The sequence below is a fragment of the Poecilia reticulata genome, linkage group LG21, assembly GCF_000633615.1.
Source record: "Poecilia reticulata strain Guanapo linkage group LG21, Guppy_female_1.0+MT, whole genome shotgun sequence".
Lineage (NCBI taxonomy): Eukaryota > Metazoa > Chordata > Actinopteri > Cyprinodontiformes > Poeciliidae > Poecilia > Poecilia reticulata.
Genome location: NC_024351.1, coordinates 21,366,218 through 21,384,749, shown reverse-complemented (window position 1 = coordinate 21,384,749; position 18,532 = coordinate 21,366,218). Strand labels below are relative to the sequence as shown.

The 18,532-nt window shown below is 40.1% G+C and overlaps 1 protein-coding gene across 7 annotated transcripts in view; it reads right to left on the bottom strand.

The window, feature by feature from the left end:
• disp1 (dispatched homolog 1 (Drosophila)) overlaps positions 1–18,532 on the bottom strand; it is an 85,331-nt gene that overhangs the window by 4,115 nt on the left and 62,684 nt on the right. For 6 of the 7 annotated variants that reach the window (XM_008398139.2, XM_008398141.2, XM_017302282.1 and 3 more), the window contains 6 exons: positions 5,337–5,366; positions 4,850–4,973; positions 4,140–4,267; positions 2,680–2,774; positions 1,759–1,856; positions 70–1,659 (listed from right to left, as the gene is read on the bottom strand). In XM_008398139.2, the coding sequence (XP_008396361.1) occupies positions 70–1,659; positions 1,759–1,856; positions 2,680–2,774; positions 4,140–4,267; positions 4,850–4,973; positions 5,337–5,366 (2,065 nt within the window). The other variant, XM_008398145.2, reaches the window with a different exon arrangement.

Below are 18,532 nucleotides of genomic sequence, written 5' to 3'. Positions count from 1 at the left end.
AATAAAACACATTGAAATAGTGGAAAAAGGACAAAATCCACTACACTGTGTAAGAGAAGCGGTACTGACCTGTTTGAATGTCTCGATGAAGCAGCTAGTGAAGTCCTGATCTTCTGACTGAAAGACAAAGCTTTGGTTCCTAAGCTTCTGGCAGAAGTTAAGGATCCACAGTTGAGATGCTGGGCTGGCTATGTTAAAGCTGCTGTCCAGCATCAGCTTTCCCTTGTTTTTGGGATTCAGGGGATCTCCATTATCCTCCGGCGTAACCCCCCAGATGATCGTGATGGGCATGTGGAGGTCCTCGCCATGGTTAACTCTCTCGAACATGAAGAGCTTTTTGTACTCGGCATCATAGCGTTCGAAAGGGTGAGAGGACCGGAACACCTGAAACTCGGCCAGCTCCAGGGACGGCAGTTTCATCTTGGGGTTCACGCAGACCACGTAAGCGCCGCCGACCGTGATGGCGAGGAACCAGAAGAGCCAGAGGTAGCGCAGTTTGATGACAACGCAGGGCAGCACCTTCTCAAAGAAGATCCGTGATCCCTCGGAGACGGTGAACAGGCATTTGTGGATCTTGTGGCAAACAGCAGCCCAGAAGACCTGTGTGAAGCAGTTTCCCTGCTGCTGCTGTGGGGGCTTGGAACAGATTAACAGGTTGGGCAGGTAGCGCTCATGTAGAACCACCACAGCAGGGAGCCACGTCACCATCAGGATGTAGTTGACTAAGATGGCAGTGCCGGCGTAGACCCCGAAGCAGCGTATGGCGGTGATGTTGCTGACGTAGTTGGCATAAAACGCGGCAGCGGTGGTGAAGCTGGTGACAAACATTGAGAGGGCAGCGTGGTGCAGGGTCACGCTTACCGTCTCCGACAACTCGGCGTGTGGTTTGTCAAACTTGGTGTAGTTCCACACGTCACAAAGAACAAACGCGTCGTCAGCCCCGATCCCTACCAGGATGATGAGGGCAGTGAGATTCATGAAAGGGAAGAACTCAAAGTTAAAGACCATTCGGTAAAGAAAGTAGGAGACGATCAGCGAACTGATGATGGCAATTATTGTCATCAGAGTGATGAAAACCGAGCGTGTGTACACGCACATGACCAGCAGGACTATGACTATGGCGATAGCGGGGTACAACGTGTCAGTGAGGAGGTAGTCCTGGAAGAGGTCGTGTTTGATTCCGAACTCAATTCCTGTGACAGTGGTGATGCCGTCAGAGGAGTTCCAGTTCTCAAAGTTGTCCAGATAGATGTTCATCATGGACTCTCCTTTCTCTGTGGGAGAGAACAACATGCTGTACTTGAGCACTGGTGGATGCTCCACACTCTTTGGGCTCAGGAAGTCTTTGTCCACCAGGAAGTGAAGGATCTGGTACACCGCGTTGTACTTTGTGCACTTCCGTGGCACGCTGGCACATTTCAGCTGATCTTTGCGACGTAGTGCCATGTCCCAGCAATCAGGTCCAAGCGTGCCATTATGGTAGTACTTAGCGCACGATCGCAAGATCTTGAGAGTGTGGGACACGTCCCGCTCTGTGATCTTCTGGCAGGACGACTTGTTAGTGAGGACAGCTATGTAGTTGCCCAGTGTCCAGCTTGGACAACAAGAGACGTTATTGGTGCGCTGACAGAGATTCAGATAATCACGGTGGGAGCGCACCTGTGAAGCACACGAAAAGTAAACACATAGACAAAAGGAGGGTAACACTAACACATCATGGAGATAACAGTAAAGGGTTCCACTGTTTAGTGGACTTACTCTTGTGTTGTCCTGGCTGCACATTGATTTGATGGCCTGAATATTCCACAGACTTTTTCCTTCGGCCGACGCAAACACCAGTCTGGAATAACTGTCACCTGCAGAAAGTTAGAAAAATCATCTCAACTCTAAGAGGAAACCATCTGAAAGACAAAAATCATTCAAAACTCATTTTCTCAACTGCCTTTCACAGTACTAGTTTTGAACACAACATGTACAAAATTTGTTGAAGATCATCCAGAGTCAGAGTCACACTTAAATACATCCATCATACCTTCACAAGTATAGCCAAACATGTAAAAACAATATAATTTGAATTTGTTCAGTCAGTGCAACTAAAAGTGCAATGTAAAATAAATAAACTGACCAAAACAACAGGTTGACTACCCGGTTAAACATGGAAAAACTGCAACAGACCTTCTGTCAAATGGTTCAGAAAGTCCAATTAGGAATTCTAGATAAAATAATTAAAATCAATGTAAAATAAATAATAAAGAATGACATCGCTCAGAGAGCAAAGCATAGAATTAGACTGAATAGATCTGTCCTTATGCGTCGAGCACATTTTCACTGATACTCTGTCTAGAATTTTTTTTTTTCAATATTGGGACCATTACAGATATTTATCAGATCGGTGCTTCTTCAGTTACAAACTTAAAAATATTTTGTTGGGATTTTATTAGCTAAAACACAAAGTGGGGAGTAATAGTGAAGTGAAAGGAATATTTAGGAGAAGCTGAGAAATAAGTGTTGAATAAAACACATTCATATTTATCCTATCACTGTAAAACTATCCATTACTTTGTATGGTTCTATTACATAGCTCCAAACCAAGGACACTGAAGTTTAGTGAATAAAGTGCTTTAGCACAGCACTGTACCCGAAGTTTTAGTGATCCCTTATCTGTATAGCTAATCTTACCTGGTATGTCACAGAAGAACTCTTTGCTGAAGTCCCACTCAACCTCCCGCTTGTCTCTTTCAAAGTGGTCATCTGACCACCGAGGTTCCTGGTGACTGGAAAACAGTAGCAGGAGATTCACTCTGTTAGATTCAGCTGCTAAGCAAAGTTCTGGTCAATTTTAGAAATGAGAAGGAAAAAAAAACTTAATGTAATCCTCCATCCATTTGGGTTAAAATTTGAACTAAACTCATCTGAAAACTGAAATACTAAACTGAAAAAGATGGGATTTATGCAAAAAAAGATCATTTTCTTAGTCTCACTAAATGTTAATTGAAATTTCTGTCAACTCAGCCGATCAGATAAGCGTTCAATGGAACCTTTTTCAGATATATTCCTCTCTCTTTTTTTTGTAGTTGAACACAAAAATTACAAAGCTGAAATGTTCCATTTTTGCCAGAAGTTCATCATCCTGTAGAAATGTAGAAATACTTTTGGATCTAACTGGAAACTTCCGCAACATGAAAAGTGAAAGAGGGTAGAAGTTGAAGTCAGCAATCAGGAACAGAATACTGCAGTCATTATAATCAGAATAATTACTCTGAGTGAGCTGGGACTAAAAGTGTATTTGAGACTATGTACCTATTGTGAATCTATGTGCTCTGAGCAAAAACATCATGGTCTGTTGACTTTAGATTTTCTCTGCTTCTTTGCTATGATCATTGATTAATTATTCATACTATGAAAAGAGATAAAGTCTGTTTGAGGGAGCAGTTGATGTAAAACAGAGTTTATTTTAAACCAAACTAAATATTTATAGAGTTGATATTTTAAAATGGCTTCAGCATTTTTGCATTAACAGTTATAGTGGATACTGAAGCACATAGTAGAAAAACAGCAGTCTACTATGTATGTTCTAAATATTGCAGAGCCTAATGTTAGAGGCCAATTTGCATGTTTTAATGTGTGTAATAAAATGACATTGTTGTTGGGCAATGTAGACACTAGAGGGCAGGTTAGCTGAGTTAGCATCTGAGTTCAGAGATACGCTTCAAAAAACAGCAAACATCGCAATGTGCCAGAAATATTGCGAACATGGTACAAAGTCTTAAAAAAGGCACAGTGGATGGTGGTGGGCTTTAGATAAATGGCAGCATGTGGCTGAAGAGGTCATGCTGGCGTCATCTTCTGTGTTTCTTTTGCTGATCTCATGTGAGCAATACAGCATCACTGTCCCCATGGTTACCAGCAACATTGTTCCGTTCGCTCTCTCCCATCAAAAACGGGCTAAACACACGTCTCAGTATTTTCCTTTGAAAAGACTGTACTTTCTCTGATTTCATTCTACAGCCCTCTTCAATACTAAAAGAAGCTAACTTTGAGTCTTCTTTCTTCAGTGACAACCTCCACACTAAAGAGTTGTTGTCAGCATGATTGGGCAGCTCATTTACATGATGTATACAAGATGTGTGAGGGGTTACCTTTTGGCTTGCTCATCCGCATATTTGAAGGGGTAGTTGGCCAGTGTGGCTTTGTAGCCCGTATTCTTCACCATGTTGTTCCATGTGACCAGCCGCTGGCCAATGGCAGTTCCCCGAGGCTCAAACCCCTTTCGGGAAAAAGAAAGACTTAGCAAACCTGTTTTTTAAATGAAAAAATCCTGATGCCACCTGAAAGGGTTAAATATTCAAACGCTATCTACAGCAGTGCAGAAAAACAACTGCATTAGCTGCATTTACATTGACCATATGATTGTGCAACTTGGAATTTCAAAAATAGACTTAATGGAAATATGCCAATTTTCAAAATTGTATCAAAATTGGAGCATTTTTCAGCACTTTTCACATCATCCGGGTCATGTTACGAACAACCGGATGTTGGTACTGGCTGAAAAGAGAGAAAAGACGACAGGAAGTGGTAGGAGAATGATGGGGTTGCATGTTTTTTAACGACGTACCTGTGATTTTAATTGCATTTCTTATTTAATGGAAACACCATAACTGCAAAATTATGCTTCGCCCCCCCCCCAACATTAGTGGAGCATTAACACAGCTGCCCATTAACATTTGTGATGGAAATGCAACTACAGTCCCCTGAAGATGAGGAGATGAAAGGTTTGTAAAACCTTCTTTGTTTGGCAAGAAACCTTTAACTCCGTTATAAAAGGAAAACACAACGTGTCTGTACTCACCAGGAGCGGGTCGGAGAAATCTGGCAGGTCGGGCACCAGGACTCCCACCAGCGCGCAAATCACAATGAGCACCGTACACACACCCAGCACCACCACTGGCCAATCAGCTATCAGCTCAGAATAACTGGAAACATGACAGAAATCTAATCAGCCTACTTTACATCCAGACTTTWGGGAAGTATCCCCCCCCCCTTCCCTATGGACAGCGGGTAAAACATGAGTCTTTTCTCTGAAATGCTCTTTCTGCTATACATTAGGCTGTAGAAGAATGGACAGATGAGGTGATCCAAGCTGCTGCTTACTGGAGGCCAGGTACAGGGAGAAATACAACTCCCTCCTCCAACTCTCATGAGTCACTGCTAAGGAATGATGGCTCCAGAAGAGCAGTGATGGATGGATGACAGGACCAAAGGAGAGGAGGGGAGAAGGAGAGTTTCGCAAAAACCAGAACATTGACAGAGAAGAAGCAGTTTTTGGCAAGTCTTACCTTTTGGGGAATCGAAAGGGCCTTGCAGGGCTGAAAAACAGAAAGGAGATAAATCAAGTTTACATCCTGGAGTCAAAGCAACAGCCAATCAAAAACAGACCTGTGGAGACTTTAGAGAAAGAGTGGACAGCCTGTCCTCAGCAGCAGAGGTCTGTTCCAGCGTGGGTCCTGGACCACTGCTGTCAAAAGTCATTTCCAGCTAACTTCTCACCAGACTTTGCTGCAGTGTTCAGCTGGTGTTATTAATATACAGACACCCAAGGTACAGACATCAACTGTATGAACGGACAGACAGCGAAGACCAGGATTAATCAAAAACCCCTTCAAGCACGCCTGCAGATTTACATTTCAGACATTCTGTCTTTAATCGGTGCAGGGCTGAAACAATTCCTTGAATTAATGATGAGGAATTGGTTCTTTAAATAATCAACAACTAAACTTAGTAACTGATTAATCGTCAACTACAGTACACAGTCAACTCAGAAAAAGCCATTTGCTGAAAAAACAATGTATTGAGAGCAGTAATGAAGCCAAAACTGTATAAAAAATCTGTACGTACCTACATACATACATATATATTATGAATTGAATTATTTGTTTCTTTGTATCTTTGTTTATGTTTTTCTAATATGGCATTAAAAGGCTTAAATTAAAAATCTTCTTCCACTGTTTTTATTTTAACCATTTATCTTATATGATAAAGTTCCATGTCTGGATAGCTCCTTGCCATCGCCCTAATCTTTAGTTCCCTCCACAGACAGTCAAAACTCTAACTGGGCATCTTTAAAATGTTGATAAAATGTTCAACACCCTAAAACATGGTGGTGGAAATGTCATGCAGTCGGGAGGCATTTGAACTATAGGGAAAAGAAAGTAATTGAAGCTAAATACAGAACACTAACCACAGGGAAATATTTTGCATAAAGCATATCAGAGTTTCCCAGGTGTATTACAAGTCTGGCGGGTCACCAGGCTTTATTTTAAATAGGGTTTTTTTATACAGTGACGGTAAAGACAGAATAAGCTAGGTTTATAGTTGATGCATTGAATTGTACCTGCTTGTTGGCCTCACTATTATTTCCAAATTATGATTCCTCCTCATGCACCTCTAAGATTTTAAAACATTTTTCAGCACAAGAACACAGTGGGATGCTGATGGATTGCTCTAGTCTCCCTACCACCGGGCTCAAAAGGTTTTCTGGTGGAAACCCTCCACATTCATGTGCTGGAATGGCTCAGTCAAAGCTCAGTACTAAATCCTAAAGAAAATCTGGAGCAAGACATTAAAAAAAGAAAAAAACACATTCTCATTGACAGACTTCATTAAAGTTTGATCTATTTCACACAGAAGGTTAAGGAAAACTGTAAGTCTCTACCTCTGCATAACTGGTGGAAACTTACCCTAGAAGACTGGCAGGTAGAACCGCGGCAAAATCTGCTTCTACATTTATTACTCTGAGACAACTGTCAAGCGTATGGATTAAAGTAGAGATGGTGGAATGCACATCACACTTTTCAGATTTTTATTAGTAAAACATTTTGGAAACAATGTTTTAATTTTCCTTTTACTTGTCAATCTATCTGGTAGTTAAGGTCCTATAAACCTTCTGAAAATCAACAGAGCCCATATTCCCAATGTGCAGTGTTAGTGAAATGTTATCACTACTGACTCTAATAGCCCTTTGTGACATTGTGGTATTGACCCCAAAATGCACACGCACACACACAGAAGGCTTTTAGCTGCTAAAGATTTATCTGGACTTCTCTTCAACTCCTCCAGAGAGCAGTGGGAGATGTGTGTGTGTGTGATGGGAAGGGGGCGTTGGTGTCTGTGCGTCCGGTATGCTAACAGCAAAATGGAAGAGAGAGAGTGTGTGTGTGTGTGTGTGTGTGTGTGTGTGTGTGTGTGTGTGCTAGAGGAAGTAGGAAAATCAGATATGACCACCTGATCACAGCGGGGCACCAGGAGATAAGGGGTCTGGGATAAAATGGTTGACAGAAGAGGGAAAAGTGTATGAGGGGGAAACGGCAGAGGGAGGAGCGGGACAAAAACTTCTCTGTTCAAGTCCCTTGAGAACTTTTAGTTCATCAAACGTTAGTTCAATCAATGGAGCAGTTTGTGTCTGGATTAACAGCTAAAAGCAGCCAAATTTGTGATTAAACTAGAATATCTGAGACGTGATAGTTGGAGATAGTATAAATAAAAACCAAACTGAGAAATATAAGCGGTGAAATCATTCTGAAAATTCCACCCAAAATACAACAACTTTGGGTTATGCTTTCTTGTTATTTTCAAAAAATTAATTGGAAGAATTTTTGATTAATCACGATTTCATTTAAACTCCAGTTAATGATATTGAAAAATCTAAAAACTCTCTCCACTGTTGGTTCCATGAGAGCATTAATAAATATCAGTAAATTCCTACAATATTTAAACATTAAATGAAATTACTGTGTGCATTTTAGTGATAAAACTGTTCTTTATGAAACCGCTGTCCTTTGAAATATTTTTCAAGAGCAGCATTTGTGTTTATTGTGCTCTAACTGCTGTGCCATGCACTCTGGACCACACAATTCCCTAAAAAAAGACTGAGAAGAATTGATTTTTTTTTTTAAATCGCCACTATTATAGTTATCACTATAGTTCCAGAATATAATGATAAATTTTAAGTCCATATCACTCACAGTAGCAGATTCCTGGATAGTAATTACTAGACCTTGCCCATTTTTGCATCAAACAGCCACTGACCTCACAACAAAAAACAGTACTTCACAATACATGCTTGTGGAGGGGGAAAAAAGAATCAGATTTTTCTGTACTGGTCAGAGGTGACCTAGAAAAACATGTCTGATTCCAATTGCCTGTCAGTTAACTTATTAACTAAATAAGATCCCTATTGCCTTGCTTGCCTTTGAACTGATGGCCAAGGAAGAAGCGTGTTGGGAATGCAAGTCTTTTTATTGTGCACAGTCAGTTAACTTTCCTTGTATGGCCTTGAACTGCAGACTTCAGGACACAGTTATGGCCCAACATGGAGGAGAGGGGAACAAAACACTTGGAATGGATTCAGAGCAGTGCTGTCAAGCCTATCTATTTGTCTGCTAAAGGTCTGGTTTGAATTTCGTTGTGCAACACTTCCAATGGGAATTTGCTGCAGCCAACTGGAAAGATGCACAGAATACTTGAGGATATGTGAACAAAAGATAAGGTTGATGAAGAATCCATTGGGGCAACAGGAATCAGCTGCATTTGAATATATCTGAAGTTTGTGAAGTGTTGTGTGAGAAAGCAAAACATACAGTATGGTACAGAAAACAAAGAAATGCAGAAAAAGTAAGATGGAAGGAAGGTAATGGAGGAGGATGGTGTTGACTGACGAGGCTCTAAAATCTATCAGCCAACAAGCCGCCGTGTCAGTTTTCCTCTGAGACGCTCTGATCTCCCTCAATCGCCACCCCTCTGTGCTCTGCCCCTCCATCCCAACTTTCCCTTGCTCTCCTTTAGCTGTCAGTCTATTTACCAGGAGGAGTGTGTTTCTGGATCACTGGGCTAATTAATAAGGTAAACACAGACCACTAGCCGCTCACTCAGCACTGTGCTGACAGAGGGGAGAAGCAAGAGGAGCAAACGAGAGCTGGTGCCTGACGATGCTCAGCTCTATGATCTTAGGCATACAGACATCATGTCAAATAACAACAATATTAATATTTTAACTTAAAATACTCTGATTTACTGTTACATGACCAGGACGTTCCATTATGTCCAGGCTGATCTGAAGGATGTTGTGTGTGCAGGGCATCTGCAAGTCAAATTTAAAACTTAAGACCTTTTGTTATCGCCGCCCAGAAAACTGTAAATATAGGGGATGATTGGGGGAACTTGCTGCATTACAATGAAGCTTGAACCCGGCTTTATGCCCACGACAGAGGGAACAAAGCTAGCTAGCAAAGGTATATTAGCAGCTAGTTGCCATTAGCTTCAACGCTTCAAGCCACACAACTTGATGTTAGCGTGTGACTCAGACTTTATTGTCTTAATAAATTTAAGACAGCATAAGGCCCTAATTTTAAGACTTTTAAAGGCTTAAGAGTCTTTAAGCCTTTAAAAGCACACCGCTGTTGGCAGTAAGCCCTCACCCTTATGTCACATCACTTTTACTGCATGGACACAGTGATTTAACGTGTCCACTTCACTATATTCCAGTTGAAAATCTGTGGACAATCCTGGGCCTCTGGCAGAAAACCACAGCGCTTTATACCTCTCCTGATATAATCCTATCTATTAGAGGACATCTGTAGAGGACATCTACAGCTAACTTCAACAAGTAACTGATCTTGTAAATGGGGTAGAAATTAATCACTAATAGCCCAAAACTCAAGGCATTTATGCTGAGTGCATGTGAACTTCTTTACCTTTACATTAAACTGTTACAGTAAAGTGACAAATATTGGATTTTTAAGTCTCAGTAGCGTTTTAGTCAGTATTTGACCAGCAAAGCCATCTACAAAAATAATGTTGGCTGTAAATTTGTACACAGAGACAGAAATTGTGGAACAACTAAATCTTCCAACATCTTTTAAGATATGACCAATAAGGGCTGATGATTTCCAACACAAAAACACGCCATAAATCTAAAACACTGTCAAAATAAAGTACTTTTTATAAAAAGCTTCTTGGTCGGCATTTAAAGGTTAAAGCTGCACATCCTGGTCAGTAGTCTCTGAAGCAACAAACAGTGATTCATAGGGCATCAGGTTTCCAACAGGCCTCCCATAAACATAAGAACAGGACTGAACTCTTTAAATACACAGGTTAAATTCCCTTCAGCTGAAGAACCCCTCCTCATGCTATAGAGGAAACCCACCAGGCATAGACAGTGAAGGCATCGGAAATGTCCACTCTGCTTCAGTCTGTGGATTCCTGCTTCTGCCAAATGTCAGTCTTCTCAGAATTTTGTGTTATTTAATTACCTCCAAATAAGCTTTCATTCAGCCACTAAATGCAGGAGAAAAAAAAATTCATAGCAACATGTGTTCATGCTAAAGTGTGTGTGTGCGTGTGTTTATGGAACTCTCTTGGATGACTGAAGCCACTGGTGAGCATGGCCTTTTCTGTCTGCACCTGCCACTGCCTTGAATTCCTCGAGGTGAAATACGGGTGTGCACAAATTCCAAGCAGACAGTCAGGATTTTAAGGCTGCAGCCAATGGTTGCAAGCTGTCATTCTGTGTGACATCTTCATCTGTATGATTTCTTACCTCTAGGTCTTGGATTTAAACTGAAAACCGTGGCTTCACGGACAAATTTGAAGTTTTAAAGCAAACTACTCCATGTTTGGTACGTTGCAACCACAAAAGTCAACAGATTTTTGGGGGGTTTTAAACAATAGAACAGAAAATAGTGCATGCTAGAGAAAATTAAATACATTTTACTAGGATGTGCACAAAGGTTTTACAAAAGATGGCAATGTTTTCTTTCCTATTTTTCAAACTTAGAGATTTTGTCCAACTGAAGGTGCTTTTGCTTTGGTTATGAATATGGGTGTATATATCTCCTGAGGTCTTTTTGTGTTGACTCTGGTGAGCTGAGATGTGATGGGGGTTGTGTTTGTTTCATTTTTGATTTAACTTTTTTCTTTTACTGAAAGCAACAAAAAAAGGATTGAAACTGGTGCATTATATGGGGTAGTGCACTATGCACTAGTGCATTTTTAATGCACTATTTTGTCAGCATTACATTACTAAGTGTAACAGGTGTATAGATTACAATAAGAACTATATTTTGCATATATTTAGGCGGACCAGACTTAATTTATTTGAGGTTTGAATGTGATTAAAAAAGGGAAAAGCTCAAGGAGTTGGAATACATTTGAAAGGCATTCTACAAACTGTGACTGGATAAATCCTGTGCGAGGGAAGTGATGTCACTAAAAGGCAACATGTAGATAAGACCTCCAGATGAAATCACCGGTCTGCATAAGGAACTGTCTAAAAAGTAGAAGGTGGGTGCCAAAGACGTGTGGAGGTGGAGGCATTGGGGTTTTTGTGTTGCCTTCTGTCACATCCTGTTCATTTCTACAGCTCATTTGTTCATGAACAAACACGGTCACTATTAAATAAACTTACACCAAAGAGCTGTATTATGTAATAGCACCCCACACTCTCAAAAACAAAGGTTGTTGATTCATGCTGCATTTAGAACCATTTTTACTTCTCTGTAAATTCCCCTTTTCAAAGCCCGAACCATTTCAAAGCTCAATGAGTCATTGACTTATCATTACACAAACACATCTCTGTAAACCAAGAACTAGACACAAGTCTAGGCAAAGGCAACATTTCATCTCCGAAAGACAATCTAGCTACTGATGAGTTATTCATGTGTGGCTATTAAATCTTTATCATACATGAATTTGCCAGCCCACATAAAAATATAAACACTTCAGACTCAAATTTGGTAAGATCACTAGGTCTTCTAAATACACATATCTTTCAGATCGGCTGAAAGATATGTGGTTTCGCCATCTCCTTCAGGTGGTGAAACTTGGAGGAGTTGAATGTTTTAGGTTCACTGGAACTCGATAATAAAGAGATAATTCCCACTGTATTTCACAAATACCACAAAGAAGGTGGCAGTTAATAATTTCGTAGAAATGACTTCAAGAAGCTTTGCCACAGCAAAAGTGAACCAACAGGTGTGGGAGACAAAATTGCAGCAAGATGCGGACATAGAAGAGTCTGACTCGATTAACATACGCTGGAACTTCATCTTTCTGTTAATTTATGACCTAATTTTAAGGAGTGAAAAAACTGAACGCTTAAGCACATCATTGCGACGCCAGGACAGATTCAGGTGAACGCATACGGTTCACCTGAATGCAGATGCTTTATGCAGCATCTGCATAAAGCAAGAAGTATTTGGACAAGAAGGACACCACAGCCATTGTCAGACTGGTTCAGCCTGGGATGTTCTTATCAGAACTTCTTGTTCCTTGTGTCAATCAGTCATTTGCTGATGTAGACTCCCTCCAATATTTAGCTAAAATCAAACCATGTGTGGTCATGAAATCTCAGAAGCTCCAAAGTACAACTAAGAAATATTTAATCACTATTAACCTATTCACCAATGATACAGTATGGGTTTTCATTGAGAGAAACATATTTGTCCAAACAGAACTGCCTTAAGTTTCTAAACATATATCCAAATTGATGCACACAGCCATGGTCTTTAGTTTAACTAAAGTTTTGTTTGACTTAGACTAAAGCGAGCAAATTCATTCTGATTTAATGACTCATTCACTCATATTTTCCTGATAACATATTTCAGGGAGTTAACTGTAAACTGAGAAGCAAACAGAGAAAAAGTTGTTCTATTGCCTTCTAGTTGAAATGCTTTTCTTTGCATGTTGTAACATTTAATAGCTAGTTTTCCTTTACGATACTGACCAAGATAGAACGCATTTTGATCAAATGACATTTTATGACGGTCCTCACATTTACTAATGATCACATGATCAAGCCATTTGATGAGCAGCACTGAAAGGAGAACTTGTCTATCAGTCTGAAAGAGATGAGTAAGTTCCCTTATCTCAGACTAATGGTGGCTAAGTAAAAGGATATAAAAGCCCCTGTGCACAACAGCTCAAGAATGTGCAGGGCTTATATAGACCCCAGAAAATTGTATTTTTTAAAGCAAAGGGAGGAAATTTGTACTTCCTTTGACAGTCCCAACAAAACTATCTATTATCTTGTTGGAATGAAGATGTCGTCACATGTATCCCTGGTTAACCTTGTGCTTCTCCTCCTACGGTGCAGAGAGGATGGGCGGAGGAGACCTGCAGGATGTCTGTAAATCTCCTCCCTATCCTTCACAGAGGCCTTCCACTTGCCCCTGGAGTCTCAAGACATGCACATAAATACACACACAACGTCTTTCTCAGATGGAGTCGTCTCATTTCAGCTGACTTTTACAATATGTGAGTTAGGCAATAAAACCTTGCCTTGTGAAAAGAAGCATTTGAAACAGGTAAGGAAGTAGAACTTAATAGGCATTTTTAAATTGAACTTAAGAAAAACAGCAACAAAATGACTGGTGAAGGAAATTAAACAATGTTCAGGGGAGAAATAGAGTTGTTTCTACTAAATGAACAGGCGATGCTGTTCATTTAGTAGAAATGAACAGCATCTGGCTGTTTGGTCAGCCTACAAGTGTGGATGCCGTTACTGAGAGAAGTCTCAAAGTTAGCAATTCATAGCATTTTCATTTGTTGTGTTTCCCTTACAAATGTGCAAAATTTAAAAAAAAAAGTGCTTCCACTGCAGTTTTACTAAATACACAAATTTCTATATGGCTGAAAAACCACCTCATCCTAGTGCAAAACGTTTTAGTGAGAAAAGAATTAGCTGTGTTTTCATTAAGTGTAGTTATTCTCGTGATTCCAATTTGCGCTATTTTATGGTCAATGGAAACACTGAAAAAATTAGGAGCTTTAAAATGATAGAAGAAACCCAACAGACTCTTTCTGATCATTATTACTTCCATGGTCTTTATGTTTATTATGATCTGAGATAATTGTGATTCCATTATGACAGTAATATATTCTGAAAGCTCACAAGGCGATGAGCTCAGTGGCCATCTCCTATAATGTGAACGATGCTCTCTTTATTGAATGTTACGTGATGTGACCCCTGCTCCTCATATGATGAATTAATGACCGTTCACAGAAATAAGAGAGAAAACATTTCAATGCTGTTCCAATGTCTTCTTGCATCACAGAAATCTAATCTGTTTTTTCTTTTCATAACAGAACAGCTCTTACATGCCAAACAGCTTTATTTAACAAACGGTCCCTCAAATAACTGTCAAATAATTGCAACATATGTGTATTCTTGATTTGATGCAGCTTAGTAACATCATAGCAACCAGAACGAAAAAAAATGTATTCAATATTCAAACACATTCAACTTAAGAAAACTGATGTCTTCTGAGAAGGCGCAAGCAAGGGAGTAGAACATGTTTCTTTTTTTTATTATTATTATTTATCTTTTTGAGAAGGCATGAAGTTAAACTAAAACCCATGGTTGCCATAAACAACAGGGGTTGTTGTGGGAGGCATTGAGGAACAGGACATAAACATTTACCTCCAGGAGAGCAGAGTCTGAAAGGGAGAGGTTAAATACTCAACGTGACCCTGGATGCCTGAGTGTCAGGGAGCGCCATGGCAACTCCGGCAGGGTCAACAGTGCAGGTAGAAGCAGGTTGGCTTAACTTCAGGTGCCCTGAGGCGCCAAATAATTTGTTTTATACTTGGTCTCTGGTTACAAAGCTCTGGCTCTGGACTGCTGTTACTATCTGTGTGCGCGACACGGCTGTAGCTACAGCAGATGGTTGCATTCTTTACTCCAGATTAACACTTGCACTGCATCCTTTGGGCATTTATCTGCAGTAAATGAGTAATTGTCTTCCAAAAGCTCATTCTCATTGACCAATAATAAGGTGCTAAATACCAACCTTTGGTATTTAGTCATTTGTCTTAAGAGCTGCTCGGCTAAAACAGAGAGGTGAAAACTGGGATTTCACCCATTTCTCCACTACGCTGGTTAAAATCTCTAAACCTGCTGGTACATTAAAAACACTGTCTACAGAAAATGCCTGTAATAGATAGTCCCACAATTGAGACAAACTTGCTCCTAATGTATAAAACAGATATCTGGAATCGGAGGAGAGGGTTCGGGGGAAGAGTGGTGATTAAACTTTTTTCAGAAATTTGGGTTATGCCACAAGCCTTTGATCGCTCTCAAAATAGAAACATTAGGAAACCAAGCATAGGATAATCTCGTTAAATGGATTACCGTTTTGTGAGGTGGGGACTGGGGCGTAAAAATCCCCCACCAGGTCTGAAACATAACACAGATTAATCCCTAGAGAGCTAATGTTTCAACTTATCACTCTCGGGGTGTAAGAGAGGAACAGGAGAGCTGTGATCACAGACATAATCCCTGGACTAATCTGGCAGATCACAGCGCTGAGGCAGATTGGGCTGATATCTGACGCCATGTACTATGACTGTTGACTCCCAAAATGACCAGGAGTGGAATAAAAGTATTCAGTCTTGGTTTATGTGTGTGTAAGATATGTTACACCACCACAAAGCTCTTTAAGGATATAAGTGAAGGGGTCAAGAGCTGAAGTAAAACAGAGATATGGTCTTAAGGTGAAAAAAAGGCCAATGTAGACAGAGTCTTGTAAAAGTATTCATATCCCTGAAATTGTTCCACATTTTGTCACTTCATGGCATTTTGTTTGGATTTTATGTGGGAGCAAAACATCCATTCATCATGGACTGGAAACTCATTGGAATGGGTTGAGATTGGGTCATGACCAATCTTGTTCTTTTGGTAACTACAAATCGCTCATTACCAAAGATAATGGTGGGAATGTAGATTGACCAGTAAATAGATTTTTGGCTCAGATTTCTCTTCACCATGACAGATCGGTAAAGCCCGCATCACTGCAGCTCCAATTTGTTTATCAATCTCCTGCTCCGTTTTTTCCTCATACGTGAACAAAACCCTGACATACCTAAATCCTCCAACTTGAGGCAGAACCGCGTTCCTGACCAAAGAAATATGCTCTACCATTTTTCAGCCGAAGACCATGGTCTCTGATTTAGAAGTGCTGATTTCCACCCTGGCTGCTTCACACAAATTTCTAGAGATGCACAATATAATCGACACTAACATTGGTATCCATTGATATTTGTAATTTCTTGACATATTGGTCCAACAAATAAAACTGGGCTGATAGAAACAACCAATATTTTGCTTCAGGAGGGGAAGAGGTTGGTCATGTGGTGCTTGTTTGGTCATAATAGTGATAGCGATGTGCCAGAGGATTGTAGGGAGTTTAGCTGAAGCACAGAAGCAGTATGGTTGTTTTTTTTCAAGATTTTGAAAGGACAGTAAAATATATGTAATATATGTTGGTAAATATCAGTTTTCGGTCATAACCGCAATATTATGTGACTAGAAAATCAATGTGATTTTTAGTTACATAAATTCATTTTAAAGCACAATCAAGTGATTATGTACCCTTCAGTTGCTATAAAAATGCTATAAATGTCAAATATGACTTAAAAGAATTTTGACTTTGTAATTTAAGGTCTTGAAATTGGGCTCGGTCTCTAAGAAACTCCTGCCTGCTCTTTATGAAAGTCTGCCTTCAGGAAGTCATTAGAACACGGCTCCTCTATTAACCCTTTAACAACATTTTGACCAGCGTTGCACTGAGAAGTCAATCATACACCACCGGATGTTTGCCAATTGCTGCTGGCTAGCCTGAAGGAGTTGACATGATGTAAAGCTCAAAAAAGTCAATTTTACATAATACTGCCACTTTAATATCAGCTACTGATATCAGACCAAATTTTCATTTCAGCAAATTTTTTAAAAGAGTGCATCTTTTTGTTCAACTTTACAATTATTCCATCACCTCGCTTTGGCATTTCTTGTCAAATCCCAATAAAATACAATGAAGTTTGTAGTTATGTGGAAAAACGTCAACATTCCAAGTAGTGTGAATACTTACACAACTCCTCATCTGACACACACCCAGAAAATAGTCCACTATAGGACATGAATAAGTTTTAAAATAGACCCAGGCTGGGTCATGAAAGCCTCATCTGGTAAATGATAAAAAGGTTGAAGATTCAAGAAAGAATCATCCAATCCTACATCTGCTCTCCATTCTGATGTAGTGGTAAACAAAGATTGAGTGAGTGTTAATAGAGTGGAAGAAAACGTGAAGGTAGGAAAGTAGAGAGTGGAAAAAAACCCCACAGAGGTCAATAGGCGCATCTGAATGGAAGCAACACTATCCACTGTTGCTTCCGTCTGCCCACCCAGGTTTTAAAGTGAGCACACCAGCTTCTGGGGCATGTGCCCGCAGCGGCTACACAAACCTCATCTTTTAGCACCACCAACAATGCCACTCTCTTTAATGAAACGTATGGTTTGGGGAGTGGGGGACGTTCTCAGGAAAGTCAGTGTCCCCCCGCAAGAATGTAAAGCAGCTGACATGAGGAAACACTCAAACTGTTCAGGAATTATACAAATGATCAGGAAAGGCATTAAAGAGGCTTAAAATGGGATGATAGAAGGGCTGTGGTTCAGAAAGCAAATCGAAAGAACCGATGCACTAAAAAAAAAGGGATCAGAAGAGTAGAGGTTTACCAAAAAATGTGCCCAGAATTCCACCTCAGACAGAAAAGGCATAGTTACCACATGTTTACACACAGCTCATGTGGGAGTTTGCACTGTGCTTCCATTTAGCTAACAAGAATGAGCAAACTGTTTGTTGTTTCTCTTTGCATCTTAACATTTTGAACACACAAGCTTGGTATCGCTCAAAAAAACTCCTTCATGATCGCTGCAGTCAAATAAGCCAAAAATGATTACATGTGAACCGCTCATGATGTTTAAGAAAGGCTGAGTTCAAGGTGAGGAAATCATGATCTTCAGATCATTTTCATCAGCTGAGCTGAACTGGAAATGTTAGGAGCAGTTAGCTGTGACAAAGCATGATAGGGTTCTGTTTGTGTTCTCCGTTGCTTCGAATGACTGGTTCCTAATGACTGGAACAACTTCCTACTGTAATTCCTGACTGAAAGGATGCATGTGTGTGATAGGTTAAAAAAGGAACATTGACATCCGGAGGAGTATAAGTGCCACGACTCCCAGGCCTGTCTTTTACATGCTTAGTTGGTCATTATTGTTGAAACAACACCTTTGTTGTATCAACCAATCAAATCTCTACTATTTCTAATCCAGTTTTTTTTTTTTTTAAATGTCAACCCAGATCCAGAAAGTTCCCTTTGAATATGCTGCGTACAATTCTAGAGTGACCAGGGCTTCAAAACGCAATCTGGACAGACTGATGAATGGATAAAATAAAGAATGAATGATATGTTGACATTGGCATCGGTTAATGTTAATTATTTTTTTAACATATTGGTGTGGTTCCAAAAAGTAAAACTGTGTCAACCAAAGTCAATTCCTATCCTGTTGCCATTTATGGTTCTATATTAATTATAGTGATGCTATCAGGACAGTAGGATATTTAACTGAAGCAGAGCAGTTGCAGTGGCGTGGTTGTGCTTTTCCCCACTATGTCCAAATGGTAGGGAAATGTATCTAATATAT